The sequence below is a fragment of the Paralichthys olivaceus genome, chromosome 5 (assembly GCF_024713975.1).
Source record: "Paralichthys olivaceus isolate ysfri-2021 chromosome 5, ASM2471397v2, whole genome shotgun sequence".
Classification (NCBI taxonomy): domain Eukaryota; kingdom Metazoa; phylum Chordata; class Actinopteri; order Pleuronectiformes; family Paralichthyidae; genus Paralichthys; species Paralichthys olivaceus.
The window spans coordinates 23,967,650-23,989,050 of record NC_091097.1 but is presented as its reverse complement, the minus strand read 5'-3'; the positions used below and the strand labels follow the sequence as shown (position 1 = coordinate 23,989,050).

Sequence of the window (21,401 nt, the reverse complement as noted above, 5' to 3'; positions counted from 1 at the left end):
ATATCCGGAGGAGAGACTTGCCGTGGCCCCCAATGCCTGACAAAAAGCTTTCCATACCTGGGAGGAGAACTGTGGACCCCAGTCTTTGCACATCCATGTCTCCTGGTGCCTAGCAAAAGTATAAGGGGAAGTACTTGTGAGCTGAACTCCCAATATTATACACTCTGACACGATGTCAGCTGTATGGACGAAGAGCTTGCCACCCAGTTGGGGATCAACGTGCTTCTGCTTCAACCAGTCCCTGCCAGGTTTGATGACCACTCAAAGCACTTTACAGTACAGTTTGCCATTCACACACACATTCATACAGTGCATCTATTAGCAGCACTTTCTGTTCTATGAGGGTCAATTCTGGGTTCAGCATATTTGCCCAAGGACACTTTGGCATGCAGATGGGAAGACTGGGGATGGAACTGCCGACCTTCTGGTTGGAGCATGACCGCTGTACCCCTATCACTTTTAAATTGTTCAAATTTATTGTTAAAAAGTATATGGTTGACAGTTACAGAAGACTCTCTTTATGTTTAGAGGAATGTGTCAGGAACAACTTTATTACTGTCGTTTTTTCTTGTTTATAGATGATGCAATAAATATTTTATAGGCATGTGACAATTCTGAAACTGAAAACCAGAACCATGATACAAACATTCACAATCTCATGTATCCCTTTAATTTTACAGTTAGGGTTACCCTCAACCCTAACCTTAACCATTTCCTAATCCTAACCGCCCCAAACCCTTACATCCCTAACCCTAACAATACCTTACCTTACCTTAACCACCCCTAACCCCAACCACGTGCTGCATTATAAATGTGCTTTTTACAGGACATGTAGATCCTCTTTATTTCTCTGCGACCGGTTTTGTTGACAAACAGAGAGTGATTATCAGTCACACAGATCAACGGAAGAGCATTCGGTCCAGCATTTCCAGTGGTGAGCTCTGAAAACAGGGTTGCCAGGAAGATAGCATTGTCTATTCCATCTGACATAGCAAGGATTTCTCCTGCAAGAGTGCTCTGCACCACGCCAACAGAGGGGGGGGGGAACCTTCCCCCTTTCTCCCATAAGGGTAATTAAATTCCCCTCTATGTACCCCCATCTGAAAGATTGCCAAGGGAAGCATCATTGAAAACAATCAGGTTTAGAGCATTATTGTCAGAATCGGAATCAGCTTTATTGGCCATCTGTTCATTGCTGTCAACGTACAGAAATAGACAGACAAATAAACAGAAAAACAAAGACAACAAAGCAGAACAAGGATAAGCATAAACATTTAAGGACTATGTACAAATATGAATATAAATATATATACAAATGTATATATGTATGAACATAAAAACACAACAACGAAAGTGAAATTGAGAAAGAGCAAGTTTATCATTATTATAAGTTTATTCACTTAATGGATAAACTGTACCATGGCATTTTTTATATCATATCAGATGCTTAATTACAGGTGTCAAACATGACATCAATCAATCAATCAAATTTTATTTGTATAGTCCATATTCACAAATCACAATTTGTCTCATAGTGCTTTAACAAGCTGTGACATCCTCTGTCCTTAACCCTCAACAAGAGTGAGGAAAAACTACCAAAATCCCTTTTAACAGGGAAAAAAATTACGTAGAAACCTCAGAGAGCCACATGCGAGGGATCCTCTCCCAGGACAGACAGAAGTGCAATAGATGCCACGTGTAATTGAGAACATCAGAAAAACAGTAGAGTAATTACAGCATTGCTTAGAGTAAATAGTTTGTAGCATGGTGAACAAGACTTTCAAATGAGTTGTAGCTCAGTTTGGGTTTAGGATTTATTGATAGACTGGAGCTGAAAATAGAAGCAACTCCACCTCCTCGGCCAGAGTATTCTGGTCTGGTCCGATTAGCAACCCACAGCATCTGTCCTGTTTTGCATACAACATGGAATGCAGACTTCAGTAGAGGAATCAGATCTGTTGAAAAGTTTTGTGAGCCTGCCCACAAAACAAACTCATCAACATGACATACATTTTCTGCTTTTCAGGTCAGGATCATCTTGTACAATTTGCTTATCCTCATCCTTTGTGTTCACCTTACAAAGTCTAGAGTGATGTACGCTAACAAGAATTCCCCCATGCAACAGTTCCATCCTGACCAAAAACCACCCCTGGTTCCTTCAACTATGTGCAGTCTGCCCGTTGGTAATATACAGTACTTTGCCCCCTGTTCCATCTTATCATCTGTGGGTCTGAGTTGCTTTCGCAGTGCCCTCCTTATCCTTTCTGAACATTCAGCTTCTGTGAATGCTTTCCTGGAAGTATGTGATGCAAATTTGTGTTCTCCTATGCTAGCACTTATAGTGGTGCCCTCTAGGAGAGGTAGTCAACTAATACTGAAGGAAGGTTAGGATTCTGTCCAAATACCAGATGATGTGGACTGTAGCCATGAACATCGAGCATACTGTTCTTAGCCATAACGGCCCAGTCTAGGGCAGTGTGCCAGTTACATCCATTTCACCTTCTGGATGACTTCTGTGTGTGTCTGATCGTGTCTCTCCAGTAATCCGTTGCTCCAGGGACTGTATACTGCTGTTGTTTTGGTCTCAGTATTGAAGTTTTCTGCCATGACTCTGATCTTCATTATTGAATTCATTTATGTGATGAATGAAGGAGTTGAATATTTCAGAGGCCATTTTGGTTTTTACAATGTTCCCTGCACCGAAAAATTTGAAGTGTATGATATGGAGGTACCATATATTCCGAAGCTAGAGGTAAGCCCACAGCAGGCTTTAGCTTGGTCTTGCTGTAGCTTCGATGTACTATTTGTTACAAAATGGTGACAAATTCTTTGTCTTTATTTCCAGAGCTTTAGATGAGCCTCTGTAGTCAATCTGCAGATGTGTGGCCAAACTGCTTGTTTCAGGAGAACTTCTTATCTGTGGACATGTTTGACTGTTCTCAGTGTCTCTGATGTCCACACAGTAGTGGCCAGAAATGGTGAACTCAAGTGGTACAGGCTGCTTGAACATCAAGTGCTATCATTTTTCATGTCCAAAACTGTTCCATTCCTTTTTAGGGTTGTTTTGTTCAGGAAAAGTGGGATATCAACTTGAAACACTTCAGCATCCACACAGCACACTTCAGAATATGAGAGAGCTATAGAGAGAGCTAGATCATGTACAGATGTTGTGTGGATGAATTCAGATTTTCTCCTTGGCCAAGCTTCAATAAATATTTCAGCATAAGACATCATAGGGCTCCTGAACGCTTTCTTCATTGAAGAGTTGACCATATATCAGCAGATTTTCCACAACATAAGGCACACCTTTATAGGGTTTGCCGGATCTGAGACGAGAGGGACTTATTGTCACCTAATTGTCCTTGTCCCACTCCTCATTCAAAATTCATTGAAAATTCAGATGTGTCAGGGTAGAGGAGTGGAGTAGGATTTTATGGTGGTGGAATTGAAGCTCCTGTCTGTGGATCATCCATGTGAAGTTGTCGCTGAGATCCAGGGTGATCATACTTTCCCACAGCCTGTTGATTCTGTCATTGTCTTCCTGGCGGAGCACAGTCATGTTCAAAACATTTTATGTAAGATTTCAAATGAATTTAACTAATGTAAGTTTATGGTCATCGGCAGTTTGGGTGAAGATGGTTTGAACCAAGCTGTCACCATTGTGTCGTTATGCAGTGCTTGACTGAAGATCTTGTTTACCTTGATTTGGCTGTTGCATGGCTGCAGATGGCTGGCACGACCATTCTCTAAAATGGATGTCTTGTAGCTGCTCACCTCAGGTGGTCTGTGGGCTCCTCCAAGGCACATGTCACAGACAACAACCCATCCTAGGTCCTATCTGACCTTATAGACCCTCAGAATGTCTCTGCCCAATAGGAGAAGTATGTCAGCATCTGGTTTGAGGGGTTATATTATGTCAGCGATGTGCTTCTGGTGAGCATGATGGCGGGGTAGGTATCGCGGAGCTGTTGCTTCTGTACTGACAAAATCTGCAAATACAGAGAAAGGGATTGGATGATTGGATTCACCCCTCTGGAGGTGTCTAAGTATGACAGGCCTGGGAGGGAGCCATCTTTCTTAGAGGCTGCGGATCTTTTGCCGTGAACTTGGAGAAGCTTTCCAGCTTGTTAAAGAGGGCCTGTTCAATGGCCTCTGGTGAGCCATATATTTCCTCAAGTCTATCCCATTCCATTATCAGTCCAGCGCCTGGATGTCTGATGTTAAATGCTTTGATCCTTTTCACCTGCTTTGATGACTCTTTCCCCAGATACTTGGTTAGCAAGTGAAGTTCCTCTCCAGCAGACAGGTCTAAACCAGCATTAGCAGTCAGAAAGGATGTTTTCCAAGCCCAATAGCTTATTGGTTTTCAAATGTGGTGAGGCCTGAGGTGACTAAGTTGCTGCTTGCAAGATATTTAGCCAAATCGTTAGTTGTTTGGGGCTGATAATAACTAGCTCCATAAGGCATTCTCTGTTCATGAAATGGGGACTTCTCATAAATGTTCTGTTATGGTGCTGATACACCACTCTGAGGAGCCTGTGATGTGTGATGAGGCGTAGTGTAAGCAGAAGCAGCAGCTTGTGTTAGGGGAAAACTTTTGTGTGGGTTATGCGATGTTGGCTTAATATCATCTACCTTAATGTTTATTTGCCGTTCACTTAGATGAGGGGTTGGCGGGTCTACCTTAATGTCACTTTTTTTTTTAGATACTTCACCTGAGCTTCTGCTGGCTTGCCATTCCACATAAGCAGCGGTGCACTGGTATTTGATATCCTGAGACACTGGACCACAGCCTCTAGTGGACGCTTCAACATCAAGCTCTAGTAAACCAGCCTGCAACGTTTCCGCTTCAGCTATGGCAGCATCCTTTTCAATGCCCTCCTTTAATGCATCCAGAGTGGCTTGAATGCGAGCATGCTCGACTTTCAGCTCCATTTCCCTCTTGCAGTATGCTGCCCTAACTTATGCTGCTTCGGCTTTTGCTCTTGCTATGGCAACCGCTAAACTAGCATTTGAGCTGGATGATGCGTGAGATGCACGTGAACACACGGAGCGTGCATCTCAGCCTAGTGTTATCAATACCCGATGAAGAGATAAGTTGGCGTGAAGGCTGGCCACATGCCCTGTGTTAGCCACTTAGCTCTTGGTGGAGCTCCGTAGGCGGGCTGTCGTCATATCCACAGTGGTTGCAATGCCGCCTGTGCACTGTGAAGGTGACGCTAGCTATCCAACCAGCTGAACACTCTCATAAAAAACTCTGCGACGAGGATGTCAACTTTCACAAAGTTTAATGACTTGGTGAAAATGTAAAAACAATAAAGACAAATTACAGGCAAATTACACTCTGGCTCACAGAGGTAGTGAAATAATAAGCAGCACACAGAGGCTCGTATCTCGAAGACATGGCGATACATGTTAGCTTAGCTGCTCTGCAATGCTGCTGCTGTAAACGTAATCCCACTTAAACATATAACTGGTTATGAGGACACAATTTGTTTGACAATAATACTTATAGATGATGCGTAAGCCCGCAAGAAGAATAAACGCAGCTTATGCGTAGAGCTGACATCTGTAAATAATATGAACAACTAACCATGAACTACTTCTGGGGGCTTTACACCTTGAACCCTGACACAGGAAGCAAAACACGTTACCTGGATATGGTTATGTACCTGAACTACCACAAGGTGGTGCTGTTGCGTAGTCAAACAGAACACATATATGAGGAGAAGAACAATTGTATTAGGTTAGTAGCGTTAGTCTACAATTGTTTGTGTGTGTGTGTGTGTGTGTGTGTGTGTGTGTGTCTCTGTTCCACATGGTTACAGTCAGTTAAACACTGTCTTGGCTGTGCCTGTATCATGTTGTGTGTGGCACAAAAAGTTGGCTTTTTTCAGTGTGTTTAAATGCCTACCCTGTAAACTTGAGCGAATCAACAAACATAAAGTATACTTCAGTACTTTTCAGCTTTGTTGTCCCATTTCTTATTCCTCCACATGGTATTAAAATATAAAGTATGTCAACATGGAAAGAAGCAAAGAATGCGCCAAGGTTGCCATTGCCTAGCAGGGGTGATCTCACAATTTACCATGTCATAAGTTACATTTGAGGGTAACAAATTATATCAACCACTATTTTTTCATGAACAAAGGTAAATGCTAGTATTGTTGTAAGTGAGATGTTAACCTCACAATGGGGACCTGAGTAGACATAGTAAAGCTTGTGGGAGATGAGTAGCTCCATTAGTAATCAGTAACACATAAACAGTCAGGCCGTACTGAGAACAACAGAATAATGGATCAGTGTGATCTGACTGATTATAGTTTGATAATATGGATACAGTTTAAAGGTACAGTGTGTAGAATTTAGTGATATCTAGTGTTGAAATTTCATGTTGCAGCTGAACACCCTTTCACTCCCCCCTCCAAACATGAAAAAGAACCTGTGGTAGCTTCAGTTTTCATAAAAACTCAAAAGGTGTTTAGTTTGTTCAGTCTGGACTAATGTAAAAAACATGGTGGCCTCTGTAGAGAGGACCCCTTGATGTTTATATAAAGTATTTAAATACAAAGGGTCTTTTCTGGGGTAAAGAAAACTACAATTCATACAATTTAGATGAAACGAACTAGTGAAAACATCATGAGGATTATTCTACATAAAATTTCTGCATATAGTTGCCTTTCACCGAAATCATTCACACTGGACCTTTAAGTAAAGTCAGACAAATTTGAAAATCATCATACACAAGTTCCCTGTACCCTACAACTCTATTTAGAGAGATCAAACATGTGCATCTCTTTATCTTTTCCTGTCTAATTAAACCCCTCCCTCTGCTCATGGTCTCTGGGTATTTGTTGTCTGTTCCTTGTCACAGAGGAAGTGCCGCACCCTGCTGCCTTGCTCCTTATTGGCCCCAGCTCTGATGAATACTGATTTTGGATAAAAGGATCAGAATATGGACGGGCAGACAAGGGCAGAGAAAGCTCCAATTGTAGATAAACTAAAGCTGCAGAGAGGAGACGCTGTACTGTCGGGGAGTAAATGGCTTTGTGCTGCACAAGGTAAGCATGCAAACAACAATGCTTAACTAACTTATACAATAGGAAAGTGCTGGAACTGCACGTTTCATATTTTACATTGTGTGTCTCTTGTTTTTAATGTTAGTAATTCACACAAGGTACAACTTTGTAATTTTGCCTGTTAATGAGTTATACTTCTCTATTTCTTGAAACGTATCTAGTGAATCTTATGTCATTTGTTTGAGTGTAGTAATTTATTTATCTAATGCTGATTTTTTTTAAATCATTGATTCATTTTTTTCACTACTTTTAACAATAAGACATGTTTTCATTATCCAGTCAGAGATCATATGACTTTTCAGGGTTGGGATTTTTTTCAGTGTCACTTAAACTGACAAAGCACTGCTGACCCTCTATCATGCTTTCTTGGTCTGGTCACTCCCAATCCTTGTACCAGTGTCTTGAACCAAAGTGACGCTGGACAGGTTTGGGGGGGGCTGTGCTAAGGAGTGCTGGTGTTATGTGCTTGATTATCTCTGACTGACTCATGTTTTCGTGTCTATTTTCCTTGACATCTCGATGATATTTGGTGTTATGTTTTCTTCTTTGACTCAATAAAATATACAGTGATGTGGTTGTGTTTCTTAATACTTATTGGGGTTTGAGTAAATAGCTGTGTCCATTGTCACTTTGTTACTGTGTATGACATATTCTTGATGTGTTACTTTGTTTAAGTCTGGCAAATAAAAGAAGATATCATATCATTGTACACCCTGTTCAATGACAATAAAGGCATTCTTATTCTTAAAGACTGGACATCAAACTGAGACTACATTTTCTCCAATATAGAGGAAGTCTTCTAGGATTGCACTTCAGACTATCATCTCAAGCCTATATATAGTGCACATATGATGAGGTACACATCAATATTAGTAGCCCCCTTTGAATGATTGGAAACAATGTAGTCCAGTATCTGTTTTATTACAAGTTCTTCCTAGTCCATCCACTACTTTTGTGACTTTGTTATGCTGCAAATTTTCTCGCTCCATTCATTGTGATCTCTTACTGTATCTCATACAGTACATCTTTGTAGATATGTAAAACACTTTTTCTATCATACATCCCTAATAAACTGCTGATACAGCTGTCAGGGAATTTTGGGCTCAGATTCTCTCCCAAGAACACTTCGGCACAAGGAATGGGGAGACAAGGATCAAGCTGCCGACCTCTTGGTAAGTGGACCACCTCATCAACAGCCGCCCCTCAGATATCTATGTAAAACTCTTGACCTATTCTTCAACAGGAAGATGGCCTTTAAAAAATCTTTCTTAATTATATGTGAATACAGTTTACTAGAACCACAATGCAGACAGATATATTATATTGGATCTCTTAATTAGCATCTGTGGCTCAGGGGATAAAGTGGGTGGTCCACTAACTAGAGGGTTGGTGGTATGATCTCCATTATGCAGGCCAAGGTGTCCTCAGGCAAGATAGTGAACCCCAAAGTAGCCCTGATGGCTGTGCCATTCTCATATAAAAAGTGCTGCCCATAAATGCTCTGTATGAATGTGTACAGATCCTTTACCATTACATTAGCCCAGCCCACAACCTATTGCTTTTAGTTAGCTTTGATGTAACAGCATCAAACCTTACTCTGATTGTTGACCATCAGACATAATTGTACTGCTGTTTTGAACAGCCTCATCTGAGTAAGTTTATAAAGTGACTGAAATCCTCCCTTAAGGGCATCACTACAAGTCACTCAGAACAGACACTGGCTTTATATTCTTGTACCCATTGAGAGGCAGTAATATTATACACAGGCCTGAACACATCCACTTTGTCTTACCTATACCACACTTTGTTAGGCTTTTTAAATCAATATGGTCCTCTGGAATCATTTGTAAATGTCTACTCTCCTTTTCAATCTTTCTAATGCTGCAAACCATTATGATCTATAGAATCTCTTGTTGTCCTAGTGCCATTTTTCTACATCTGACCTGAGGGCTCAAATCCATAAAAACTCTCAGTGGGTCGGAGATGAAAGATTTGTGTATGCAAAAAGAAACATGAACTTTGGATCACTTTTGTTAAGGCTTTTGTATTAATGGTTCTGTTTCTTTAAATCTCACAAATCTGTGCACAGGCATGATGACATGACATGTCCATAATCATTACATCTGCATAAAATAAACAGACTGATCTGAGATGATATTATATTACAGATTCAGTGTGGAAGATTTAGGTAAAAGGGATCTATTGGCAGAAATTGAATAATAAAACAATCCTAGTCTTGACTGATAAAATCCAAGATCTTGCCAAACCTGATGTCAGTAAGGAACCCCCTTTGATTTACACAAGAATGTATACATTCAGAGTCAGAGAGGTTCAGAAAAACTAGGCCCTGTAATCCAGAGTCAGAGACCAGTCTTACAAGTCATACAGCAGCAGAATTTCTTAATTGGGACTGCCTAATAGAAACTGCCATAGCTAGCAGGGTAAAAGAGGTCAAATTAGCCTAGAGGGCCATCGTGTGGCGCATACTACAAGCTACACCTGGCCTTAAGCGAAACCCATAGCAGCACATTGACTATTACAACACTATATGTGTAACATTGTGTTGTTTGCTGATTATAAATGTGGTTGAAATATATCAGCCTTCCTTAAAAAGTCATGTCATTTCTTTTGACATTTATCAGAATCAGAATCACTTTTTATTGCCAGGTATGTGAACACACACGAGGAATTTGACTCCGGTTGTTCTTAGCTCTCTTAGTACAAACAGTTTTTTTAAAAAAACATAGAGATAAACAAGATCAAAGACAAAAATAAGAGCTATGTACATGTAACAAAAAGCTAAATGGTTTGGTGCAATGGTGCACAGTGCATGGATGAAATATTAATATATATATGTATATTAATATTTCATCCATGCACAGTATGTTGGTATCATGTCTTGATTAGCCTCTGCAGCTCGTTCAGTGACAGACTCATCCACCCACGCTGCTCACAGGAAACCATTCCTGCCTGTGCCTGTCAAATTGTACAATGACCACCTGTAAAGTATAAAGATTAATAACGTATACTGTGTATACTTTAACTTACTTTACTCATGCACAAATGTAAATCTATACATACCCGGTCTTTATTTCTACATATGTATATCTTTTATTTCTTTTAGCCTTACTTGATTTTTATATTTTATATTGCTATGTTTATACCTGCTTTTGCTGCTTCACGTCTTTTCTCAGGGGCTCTGTAACGTTTGAATTTCCCTACGGGGATTTATAAAGTACTTCTGATTCTGATGCAGATCTTTTACAGGTGATGGTTCTAGCTGTTCCACACAGAGACAGCCTGAGGGGGAAAGACCTGTTCTTATGTCTGGATGTTTTGGGCCGAAGCAAAAGTTCAAACCGTGTACTGAAGTTGGTGAAAGCAGAGAACCAGTCAGTCAGAGAGAAATCAGTGCCAGTTGGGATGGACGAGAAATGGGCCCTCCCCCGTCCCTCCACTCCCTCCCCTCCCTCCCCTCCCTCTCTCTCTCCCTCTCACACACACACACACACACACACACACACAGGGAGAGGACGTATAATATCAAGTGGACAAGCGGAAACACACACACACAGGTAGGTAAACACGCCTGGCTGAACTTTCCTTCCTTTCCTCCTGTCCTTGACTTACAACTAGCGAGCGGAATGTCCCCGGCGCTCAGTGCGGACCTCCCCCGATACAGTCGAGCCGGATGGTCCGAGGCTTCCTGTCTGTCCGTCGCTGGAACAAAAAAGCTGAGCTCATGTGGTGGAAACTCGCTCTTCCAGGTGCTGGTGTGTTGTGAGGGGGGCAAAAAAGCCGAGTCATGGTCGCTTTCCCTGTCCCGTCCGGTCGGTCCCGTGCCCTTTTAGTTCCGACCACCAGCGCTTTATCCTCCCCCGCTCACGTTGTGTAAAAGAAGGACCCCAGTCCTGAGGTCCGTGACACTTGTGCTGGGGGCTGTTCGCTTTACTGAGGCAGATCGACATGGGAGGATTACAATATATATGCACAGATCACTGCATTGCAAGATAACGTCAGTCCGAAGACTCTGTGAAGGTTTAGTTGTGATCATAGACTGTATATAAAAGATTGATGAAAGGTTGTGAATGCTGGTAGGAAACAGAAAAAGTGAGACATCGTGTTCATTCTCGGGTCATTTGCTTTGCTGTGTCTCACTTTCTTGCATGGGACAACGATGTGTTTGGCTCCGTTTTGTGCTTTACACGACAACACACACACACACACACACATACTCACACACACACTCACACACACAGACAGACACAGACAGACAGCTCTGAGTCCTGAGCAACAGCCTCTTGACAGTTAGACTCTTATGGCCATCTATTTTCTTTAAATCACATTTTGATCTTCACATTTGTGGAGAATATTCTATTTAAAATGATAAGAAAAGAAAATCGGAAATCTTGTATGAACTTGAAAATGTCATATTTTGAATATAGCTCAACAATACTCAGTGATTGTTTAATGAAAGTGTTGTTACTGTTGTGATGTGTTTCAGATCTTCGAACAGACAGGGAATGTTAACCGACTGGATTATCCTGATGTGTTTGTGTTAGTTTTGCTTTCATTCAGTTTCAGGCAGTAGCACCTACAACTATTTTATCTATCTTTATCTTCCTTATTTCCAATGGTTAGTTCCTTCAATTAGATTTTAAAGAACTATAAGCAGTTTTACAACACCCAATTGTTGTACTGCAGTTTTTCAGTTGAAAGCTTTTAACCATCTCATTCAAAAACATGCCCACAGTCATTCACCTAGAACCAAAGCTTTAATTTTATTTTATGCACCACAATGTTCAACCAGACCCAAAGTAAAAAGCCAGCTCTAAGACCATCTCACATTGAAAACTACAGGTCAGTGTCACTACTACCCTTAATATCCAGGGTCATATTGCGTGTGGGTTCCACCAAAGTCTCAGACTATCTCTCATAATATATTATTATATAATATTATCCACTTGATCCAAATAGTATAGTTTCTTACACAGAGATAAATAGAGATAGACATATACGTCCAGTACCCCCTGACTCTCACCAACATGCTTCATGATTAATACTAACTTTCACTCAGTATGCTACAACTGATGCTCAGTCATGTTGCTTCAATCAGCCAAAGACAGGTCTTGTCACTCACTTATGTCACCTACAGTGTGGCCACTTGAACAGCACTGACCTACCTGAGTTCTCTCATTTGGGTGGATGAGCCTTCTCGTTCACTAATGTACAATGACTCATTCTATCTTGACCTACAGTAAAAGTATAGTTAAAACAGCATATACTATAGATTGCATGATGAAGTTCAAATTGTTGATCTCTACACTGTTGTACAACTAATGATAATACAAAACAACTATTCTACTTGTCTTGTAAATGTGCTCCTCACCTAAATGATATAGAATATGAACGTTTTTTTGTCAATTTCTGTCTCACTTCATGTTAGTGATGTCAGAGTCTGGAGGCCACCATTCCTCCGTCTCCTCCATCTCCTCAATCTCTTTGGTGGAGATCAAATCCGAGACTCATCTAGTCCTCCAGGCATTTCTTCATCGGACCCTTTCTACCCCAATGAAAGAGAGGCCTGGTAGAGTAGGGGGTGCTTACAGTGAGCACAACAAGTACAGGTAATGTAAATTAGCCCTATGAACTGACACTCTACATTTACCTTATATGAGTGATGACATGTGCTTTTTGGCTGTATTTGAATATGACAACCTTTGAACCTGCTATTCACTATACTCTCATGCTTTCCGATGCTAGCTCCAAGCCACAGACAAAAGCAAAGGATGGGTGCGATTCTCAGACTGAAGATGTCAGTTCAGCAGATGCGAAGAAGACTGGATTCAAAGACTTCATAAAGCAGTTGCCACATCGCAACAACTCACATCGCTCTGTTAAAGATCCTAAAGGCTCACTGGACAGGAAGAGCACGGCAAAATTGTCACACAACAGAGACCAAACAGAGGTGAGGAAGTATAATTCTTTATTGCACTATTTTCCAAGAGATTTTGCTTCCTGATTTCAGATAAAGTGCAGTCCACCAGCAAGGACCATGCCACCACTAGAAGGGCACTTAGAGAGAGCATACCCCTCACCAAGATTTAAAGGGATCGTTCACCCAAAAATAAAAATGATTCTACTCACCACTATGCCAATGGAGGGGTGGGTGAAGTGTTTGAGTCCACAGAACACTTTTGGAGTTTTAAGGGTAAACAGTGTTGCAGCCAATTCGAATACAATTGAAGTACCTGGTGACCACTTCTTCAAACTTAAAATGCCTCCACACTTCTCCTGTGTCATCCAAGTGTCTGCAAGTGCCGACATTCAAATTCAACTCTAAACAGTGTAATATAGTCTAAATGTCTGCTGTTATTCTCCTCCGGAGGGTGTGTAACTGCATCAACTGGATCACAACCCTCCATAGGCATAGTGGTGAGTGATAATGAGTGAATTTTCATTTCTTTAAATGTTTTTTTTTTGTTCTAAAGAAAGTTCCTAAGAAAATGTAAAGTCAGATTCATGACATGTGACAAAGTCAGTGCTCCATCTGATTAGCCAGATATGTTGACATGCAGGGGTTGAATGCATGGCACATGGAACACCATTAATCGCAGTTTAAACCGTCTTTTGCAATATGTATATCGTTGATATCTCGATGACAATAGATTTTCCATACATCAACAGTAACGTTTATTTGTTTGTTGCCACAATATCAACACTGATCATCACATAATGATGGATACCTTTCTTAATAAGTTCAATCTTTCTTCAGTGCAGCCCGTGCATTCATGAGCTGTCCCGTTTGCTCTTTTCCCCTCTCGCTCTCTCTCACTCTCTCCATCATACACAAACAGTGTGATCAGACACATGTGTAAACTCTGTCTGGGTAAAAGCAGACTTTGTGAACTTAATCAATGTACTGTATGTAGAGCTGGAGGAGAAAGTGGCAAAGTAGAGATCAAGCTCTCTGATACTGGGCTGTATGTTTAACTCCAGAAAGTCTTGATAATAAGTTGATCTCCTTCTGACCTGCAGAGAGTCAAGGCATCTATGCCTATGAACACAGAGCTGGTGTGACCAAATTTTTGCTTCATCAGTCTACAGGAAGTTCTCCCGGAAGTAATTTGGCTTGTCAACACACATTTCATCAAACTCCACTCAGTTTTTCTTTTGTTTAAAAAGTTTGATCTTCTTGAGTCATTTTCTGTGGAACCCATGCATTTTCAGTCTGGGATCACTCTTCCTCATGTAGCCAGCAGCTACATCTAGGGACATTCTCTAGACAGTTGAGACTGACAGTCCCATGTACCTTACATTTTTTTTAACAGTATTAGCAGCTGTAGGTACGTACGTAAGTATGAAGACAATTGTAATACTAATTAAATCTAATAGTCGGCTAAAAATATTGCGACAATCCACTTACTTTTCCCCACTTAAAAGTGGTAACAATAATTTGGGCTGGGCTATATTGTGGATTTTTAGAATAAGCACGATTTCAGGAAGAATAAAACTTTGTTTCAAATAGAGCTGAGGGTACAAACATTTCCGATGTGTTATCAACTGAGACAATATTAGTTAGGTACATTTATTACTCATGTAATGTCCAAGCTAATCGGTGTAGGATAAGTATTCATAACACACAGAATCACCACAGCTTCAATGTTGAGCATAAGAACATGTTTCCACAGGATGATGTCGTTTTCCCACCCTCTACATCAGAAGATGATGAAAGTGAGAAGAAACAGCTGAAGAAGCCGAAGCAAGGGAAATTTAGAAAAAAGATTTCAAAGTTCATCAGGTCAAAAAAGTTGGAGAGAGAAGACAAAGAGGGGCATGGATCCTCTGCCAATAAGCCTACTACGCCAGCAAATGAAGTATTAGAACCCACACCACCCATTATCTCTCCCAGTAAGCTCTTCCATTACACTATCAAATTATACTAAACAGCTTTAGCTGTAGTCATTCATTTGTTTGCTGTCTAAAGTTAAAGTTGTTTTTTTCAATATGCTCCTTATGATAATGTGGACCTCCAAAGTGCAGTTTGTATGCTGATGTTGACTGCTAAGCCTAGAATCCTTAGAAAGCTTAGATGTTATAGACACCTCAAGTTTCAAGTTTGTTTATCATATGCAAGTTAACACAGGTCAACAGTACAATGAAAAGTGTTGTAAAAGAAGAAACCAGTCAGCTCAGCAGTGCAATAGTTAAATTAATATTAAAGCAAGCTAGAATAATAATTTACTAAGTGTTTACTTTTAAGTGTCAGTCTGTGTTTTTGTGGGCAATTGAAGGCTTCATCTGATATACTTATGTTATTGTAATGTTGATATAGACCACCCTCCTGAGTTCTATAATGAGGTAGCAGAGAAGCTGGAAAAGATTGCACAGAGATCCACCAGCATAAAGAAACTGAGATCTACACCCCAGCTTTCACAAGGTAAACCCTCTACTCACACACACGCATGTGCGTACACACACGATATTCATGATCCATGAGTCTAGTGGGGAACCAAGGCCCGGGGTGTAAACGTTCTGACCACTTTCTGGGGGATGATTGTGTAGTGGACACGTGATGGACAGAATTCACCAAAGACTGTTGATGTGGTTTACACTGTTATTGGATTTGCACTACGTTAGTTTTGCACTGTCACTCGCTCCTGTAGGGGCTGTGGGGTTACTGTGGTAACAAGGGCACCAGGAGGGGTTTAAAGCGGATGTTGTGATGACACCTGGAAGTTCTCTGTGACCGGAAAAAGTTTGTAAATAAAAGCCCATGAGAGGTGCAGAAAACAAGACTATTCCATCCCATCGACTCCTACAGTGGTGACGTTGATTTTCTCTGGACGACTCCAAAAAAGGACATGGTAACGAACACAGTTTTGCAAGCCATGGCGTGGTTTGCTCAGACAGAGGCACAGTTTGCCATCAGAGCCATTACAGTGGATACCAAGTATTATTATGTCGTCACAAATTATAGACCGTGATCCCATTTATCAGGCCCTACTCTCTCAAAGTCTGGGAGATGTGTTCTCACCAGCCAGTAGACAATGGAACGAATGTCAGCAAATTGGGAAAAGCCAGCCCTCCATTCACTAAAGGTTTACACAATTGATCTTTCTTTCTTTATTCTATGTATCTCATAATCCCACACAAAACAGAGAATGATTGAATGGAAGAATGCCTTCATAATGAATACTGGTATGTTCTGGAGGGGATATGGCAGCTGTAGGAGGAATATCATCTTAATAGCGTTTGTTCTGCCTAATAACGATAATGGAAGCATTTTACAAAAATGAGTGTTGCTCTGAAGTTTATCTAGTTTATCAAAGTTAGCCTTTAACATTGCATTATAATATTTGGTAATAACTATACCCATGTATGTAAACCTCTCTTTTTCATCCTAAAGGGGAGTTGATGGAGCTATTAATGATTCATAATGCAAATTGGCATGAGCTCAATCTTATCCCAATTAACTCTGTTCCCAGCAAAGTTTTGCCCACAAGGTTGATATGCTGCGGTGTGTGTCCGGTGATGGACTAAGAAGAGCCCCTAGGCCCACAGCTTTAGGCACCCTGACCCTCAAGTGGCCAATTCCAAGTTCATAAGACAATGCTCACTTTAAGCAACAGTCATAATAAGCAATCCATCATCAGGAATGCTGAAACAAGTTCAGAAATGTTGTGTTCTAGATGCCAATGTCCGCGATATAGACGAAATGCTATTGAAATCCTTACAAACCCGACATTACTAAGGTCATTGTGCATATAGGCAATTATGATAACTGCAAAGAGGAGTCTGAACTACTAAAGAGGGGGTTTTTGTACTTGTTTTGTTCACTGAACAGATCAGTGAGGCACATATACACGTTTGGCCATATTCCATCTCGTGGCCTTGGTTTTGGGCATCTCCCTGTTCTGGGACAGTTATTAAGAACATATGACATACAAATTGGCTGGGGGCAAAACTGCTCTTCTCAAACGTTTCATTCAGTGTCGCACACATGAAAGTGCAAAGTGCAGGACAGGGTGAAGGTATATGTAGTGGTGATGTGCTGCCCTGACTTTAATGGATTGCTTTAATCGGCGGCTGTGGCTGAGGGGCAGCTTGGCAGTTCAATCCCCAGCCTTCCACATCTGCATGCTGAAGATAGTAGGCTTTTTATCCCAGCTGAAACTGGCCTACAGAGGAAACATGCCACCTGAGAGCAGTATGACTCACTGTCAATGACGGCAACGTTTTTGTCTCTTTCTTTTAGACGTGTGTGACAAAGAGGCGGTTGTGCAGCAGCTTGTTCAGGTGCTCTGTTTTGAGGGAGATTCTATCAACACCAAGGTAGGCAGTGGTTCAGCATCAGGTGTTTAAAGCTAAATTAGTCATTTATATCTTATATATATAAATATTGACAGCTCTTTGTTTTTTAAGAAGTGACACTTGACCCACAAACTCTGTATACTACAGTCATATTGAGCTGATCTAGGATGTTTGATAGAAAAAGATATTGATGGGACATCATACGTTGGTGGCCACCATAACAATATAGGGGAAAAAATGTAGAAACACAGACTCACTGGATACAGAGACAGATAAACACAAAGTATAATTCAAGACACAGTTTAAGGATTCTTCACGTGAATGTGTAGTTCTATGTGTAAACCAGCTCTACCTACAGGAGAGTTTATTCCTAAATGCACATCTTTTTACAGATCCAGTCAGACTCTTTCCTGCGCTCCAGCTTTGCTCGGCTTTCGTATGGATCATTTGCCAAGCTTCTAGACACTGTGAGTCAGGTATCTGAGGCCCCGCCCTCGCCGCCATCAGCTAGTCCAACACTGCAACGCATGGCTGTCAGCATGGAGGTGTCACGGCGGATAGTGACAGCCACTGGAACCATGCGCATGAAGGGCTTTGCAGAGTGCTACATGGAGAACTTTGCCTCCTGGGTAAAGTGTCATGGAGGATGGGTGAGTGATTAAAAACACTTCTATCTTCCATTATTCCACCAAAGACGTAAATCTCATAATTGAGGGTTAAATAATTCCCCAGGCCTGCCTGAAAAAGTTAAGGATGGCTAAAGTGATGAGGCAATGCTAGTTAAAATTATATAGTAAATGAACCGGTAACACTTTATATTAGGGAACACACAAAGTGAACATATCCAAGCACTTGATAGTAATTCATGTACAACAACTTCCTTACTTACCATCAATTATCAGTAATTAGGAGGTTATGAAGGAAAAACTGTTAATCAGTGGAGTAGGTGCAGAATAAGGTCATTAAGAATAAGGCATGAATAAGTGCTTTGTAACGACTAATAAAGAGCCAATATGGTAACGGTTTAATTACTCATCAGTTCATATAAATGCTCATAGATTTTTTTGTCTGGTCCCTTGTTTTTAATGACATGGCATACTCACAGACCTGCTGCCTCTGAGTTTTAGCACCCATAACCAAATTCCCTCTCATCACTGTTCAGCTGTATAGATGGATAGTAAGTCATGCTCACCCATTCACACACACATTCATACAGAGCTGCTGGATGAGGTGGTTTTTTTTTATCACACACCACTTATATACAGTGGCAATTTGGGCTTCAGTATCTTGACTAAGGAATGCAGACTGGAGACCTTTATGGTTAGTGGACGACCCCTTCTACTTCTTGAGCCACAGTTGCCCAAGTATATAAAGGTTGGAGAGGATAGAGCTTTGAGGGATGGAGATATGTGGAATCCATATTGCATTTTATTGTATTTTATATTATTCAAATTGAACTCAATGATTTTACTCAGAAAGGTGAGGTTACAGATTGGCCTATAGTTAGGGCTCGAGCACTGACAGTGCGAAGGCCCTATTGAAACTGATCAGATTATTATTATTTTCCTTGGGGGGCATTTTCAGGGCCTAGACATGCTCAATAATCGTGAAACTTTGCATGAAATTCAAAGCCTAAAAACAATTTCGTATTCTGGATTAATTTGAAATGGGCGTGGCAAAATGGCGCTACCTAAGGGAAGTTTGCTTTCACCGATCTACACGAAAATCTGTACACATGTATTATGACCAGAGGCAAAAGGAAGTTGGCCATTTTGGATTTAGTGGCCATTTTGGCCATTTAACAGGTTGTGTATTTAACCGAACTCCGCCTAGAGCTTTCATCAGATCAACTTTGGTGAATGTCATCTTAACAAGATGGAGATTAAAACTATTTATATAACCATTTTTGAGTTTTCGCCAGAGGGTGTGGGCATGGTGTCAAAGTTTGGTTAAACGCCATCGAAACATGAGGCTGTTGTATCTCGGACATACATCGTCCAATCTAAACTAAACACATTAGACAAGAGTCCTGGCCTGATGACATCTACATAGAAATTATTACTTAAAATCACAGTGCCCCCGAGTGTTACTTTATGCCTTTATTCTTTTTTTCTTTTTCAGGAGAATGCAGTTTTGGAGGAGCCTGTAGAGTATGACTGAGTTCTAAAACCTACCAAGTGTTTTTTCCAACCAACCACTGGTCAACACTGAACTTTGGATCACATCAGTTTCCAGAGGCCTCGCTGATTCATGATGGCTGGGGAATCAGAAAGCACCGTCACGTCAAGTTTCTCATTTTACAAGCAATCACAAGCTGCTTTCCTGAGAGGGTACTGGGTAAACAGAGGTTGGTAGTGCAGTAACAAAAGATGATCCCTCAGCTGATTCATGCACATACATACCACCACTTTTTTATTGTTGATGTTGTTTGTTTGTTTGTTTGTCAGCAAAAACAAGCTGTGAACCCAAACTCTGTATCCCCTCTGTATTCGGTGTCCATCACCTCCTGAAGGAAATATCTGGCTCGGCAGCTCATAATAAAGGAGCTCTATAAAAGAAGTTAGAATTAGCAGAGGAGTAAAGTTGTGGTCTGAAAGCTGAGACTCACAAGCTCTGCAAAATCTAATGAAATCCCCAGATTGAGATGATAACTCTCTGTCAGTTTACTACCACAGTGTCCTTTTACAATAACACATTGTTTTCACATCCTCAACTGATAAATTGCAAAGGCACGGTCTATTATCTATAAACAACAAAGGGTTGCCCCGCCACCAAATCTCAATTTGCCTGATTAAAACTATCTTTCACTGTCAAGTTCATTGACTCACAGGTCTATTTGAAACACCACTGTACACACTGTCAAGTTTACATGTTACATGTTTGCATCAATTATGTTTGATGGGGTCAAATAATGTGAACAACTGTGTATTTTATATTGTTTTTAATCAAATGTATATTTACTCTCAGACAGATGCAACTCTCTGCATGGCTTTATTAGAGTAGGAAAGAAAGCAGACCAGTGCAATAACTTGTCATTAACAAGAGATATAGGCAAATGGGGCTGGGAGGGAAACAAGAATAACTGAACTGAGAAATGTTTCAACCAGTCTCAAGAATTCTATGTTTTCATGAAATAAAGGGAATGACTCTTTAATAGAACCAGGGTTTATTTTAATAACAGACTTGTTCTGTTGACCTGCAATGATAACACCTGCATTCAGTGTCTCAAAACATTTGACAAGTGTATCCAAGATAAGCCACGAGGGACTCAACCTGACACCTTAGTCTGGATATGAAAACATGAAACCACACCTGACCTCCTGAATGTGGGCCGTGATGAGGTTGCATGTGTTCTACATTGTATCATTATTGTTTTATTATTATTAAGAAGATGATGATTTCACATTTTTACATTTATAATGAACTGAAAATAATGTGTATATTTCTATAAAATGTGATTTTTAAAGCTCTGTAAATATGGGTTTTCTATCTATTCATTTTATATAAAAGTTTCTTCAGAAACTACCTCTAACTGATGTGACTGTTTGCTATTGTGCTTTTGCTTGTGGTGTTTCTCATTGTAGTTAAGACTTTGTCATGTCATTATTCAGAAGCAGTTTGGTCAACCTTTAAAAAAGATGCAGTCTTAAAACAAAGCTTCACATCCAAGAGAAAATGGCAAAGCTGCAAAACAATTATATATATATGAAGGTACCGTTTTTGTAATGTTCCAAACAAACAATACTCCACCCCAAAAATCTATTTCAGGTTTTACTTTTCAATACATTCCATTTCAGTTCAGTTGTTTTCCAAAAAATGAGCATCAACGTCACGGTCCAACAAGCCCAAAAAGTATCCATATTTCAGCCATTCACAAGTTAATCGTTTTAATACAGGGTCAACTAAAAGATTTTCCTGCTATAATATTCAAAATTGTCATTATCTCTAATTGTACAATTGTCTATTTTCCTCCTCTGACCCTGTTCAGACCTGGTATAACATCCATCC

At 40.5% G+C, this 21,401-nt stretch overlaps 1 protein-coding gene across 2 annotated transcripts; it reads left to right on the top strand.

Moving 5' to 3' along the window:
- Positions 1 to 10,537: 10,537 nt before the first annotated feature.
- Positions 10,538 to 20,930, top strand: bcl2l12 (BCL2 like 12). Of its 2 annotated transcripts, none has more exons than XM_020102941.2 (8): positions 10,538 to 10,654; positions 12,526 to 12,706; positions 12,843 to 13,047; positions 14,771 to 14,990; positions 15,415 to 15,519; positions 17,338 to 17,414; positions 17,786 to 18,043; positions 19,515 to 20,930. In XM_020102941.2, exons 2-8 carry the CDS (start codon positions 12,528 to 12,530, stop codon positions 19,551 to 19,553), a joined length of 1,083 nt encoding a protein of 360 aa, XP_019958500.2. In that variant the 5' UTR covers positions 10,538 to 10,654; positions 12,526 to 12,527; the 3' UTR covers positions 19,554 to 20,930. The 2 variants fall into 2 exon arrangements, with proteins under 2 accessions (XP_019958500.2, XP_069381035.1); XM_069524934.1 differs by lacking the exon at positions 10,538 to 10,654 and adding an exon at positions 10,662 to 10,846.
- Positions 20,931 to 21,401: the final 471 nt, after the last annotated feature.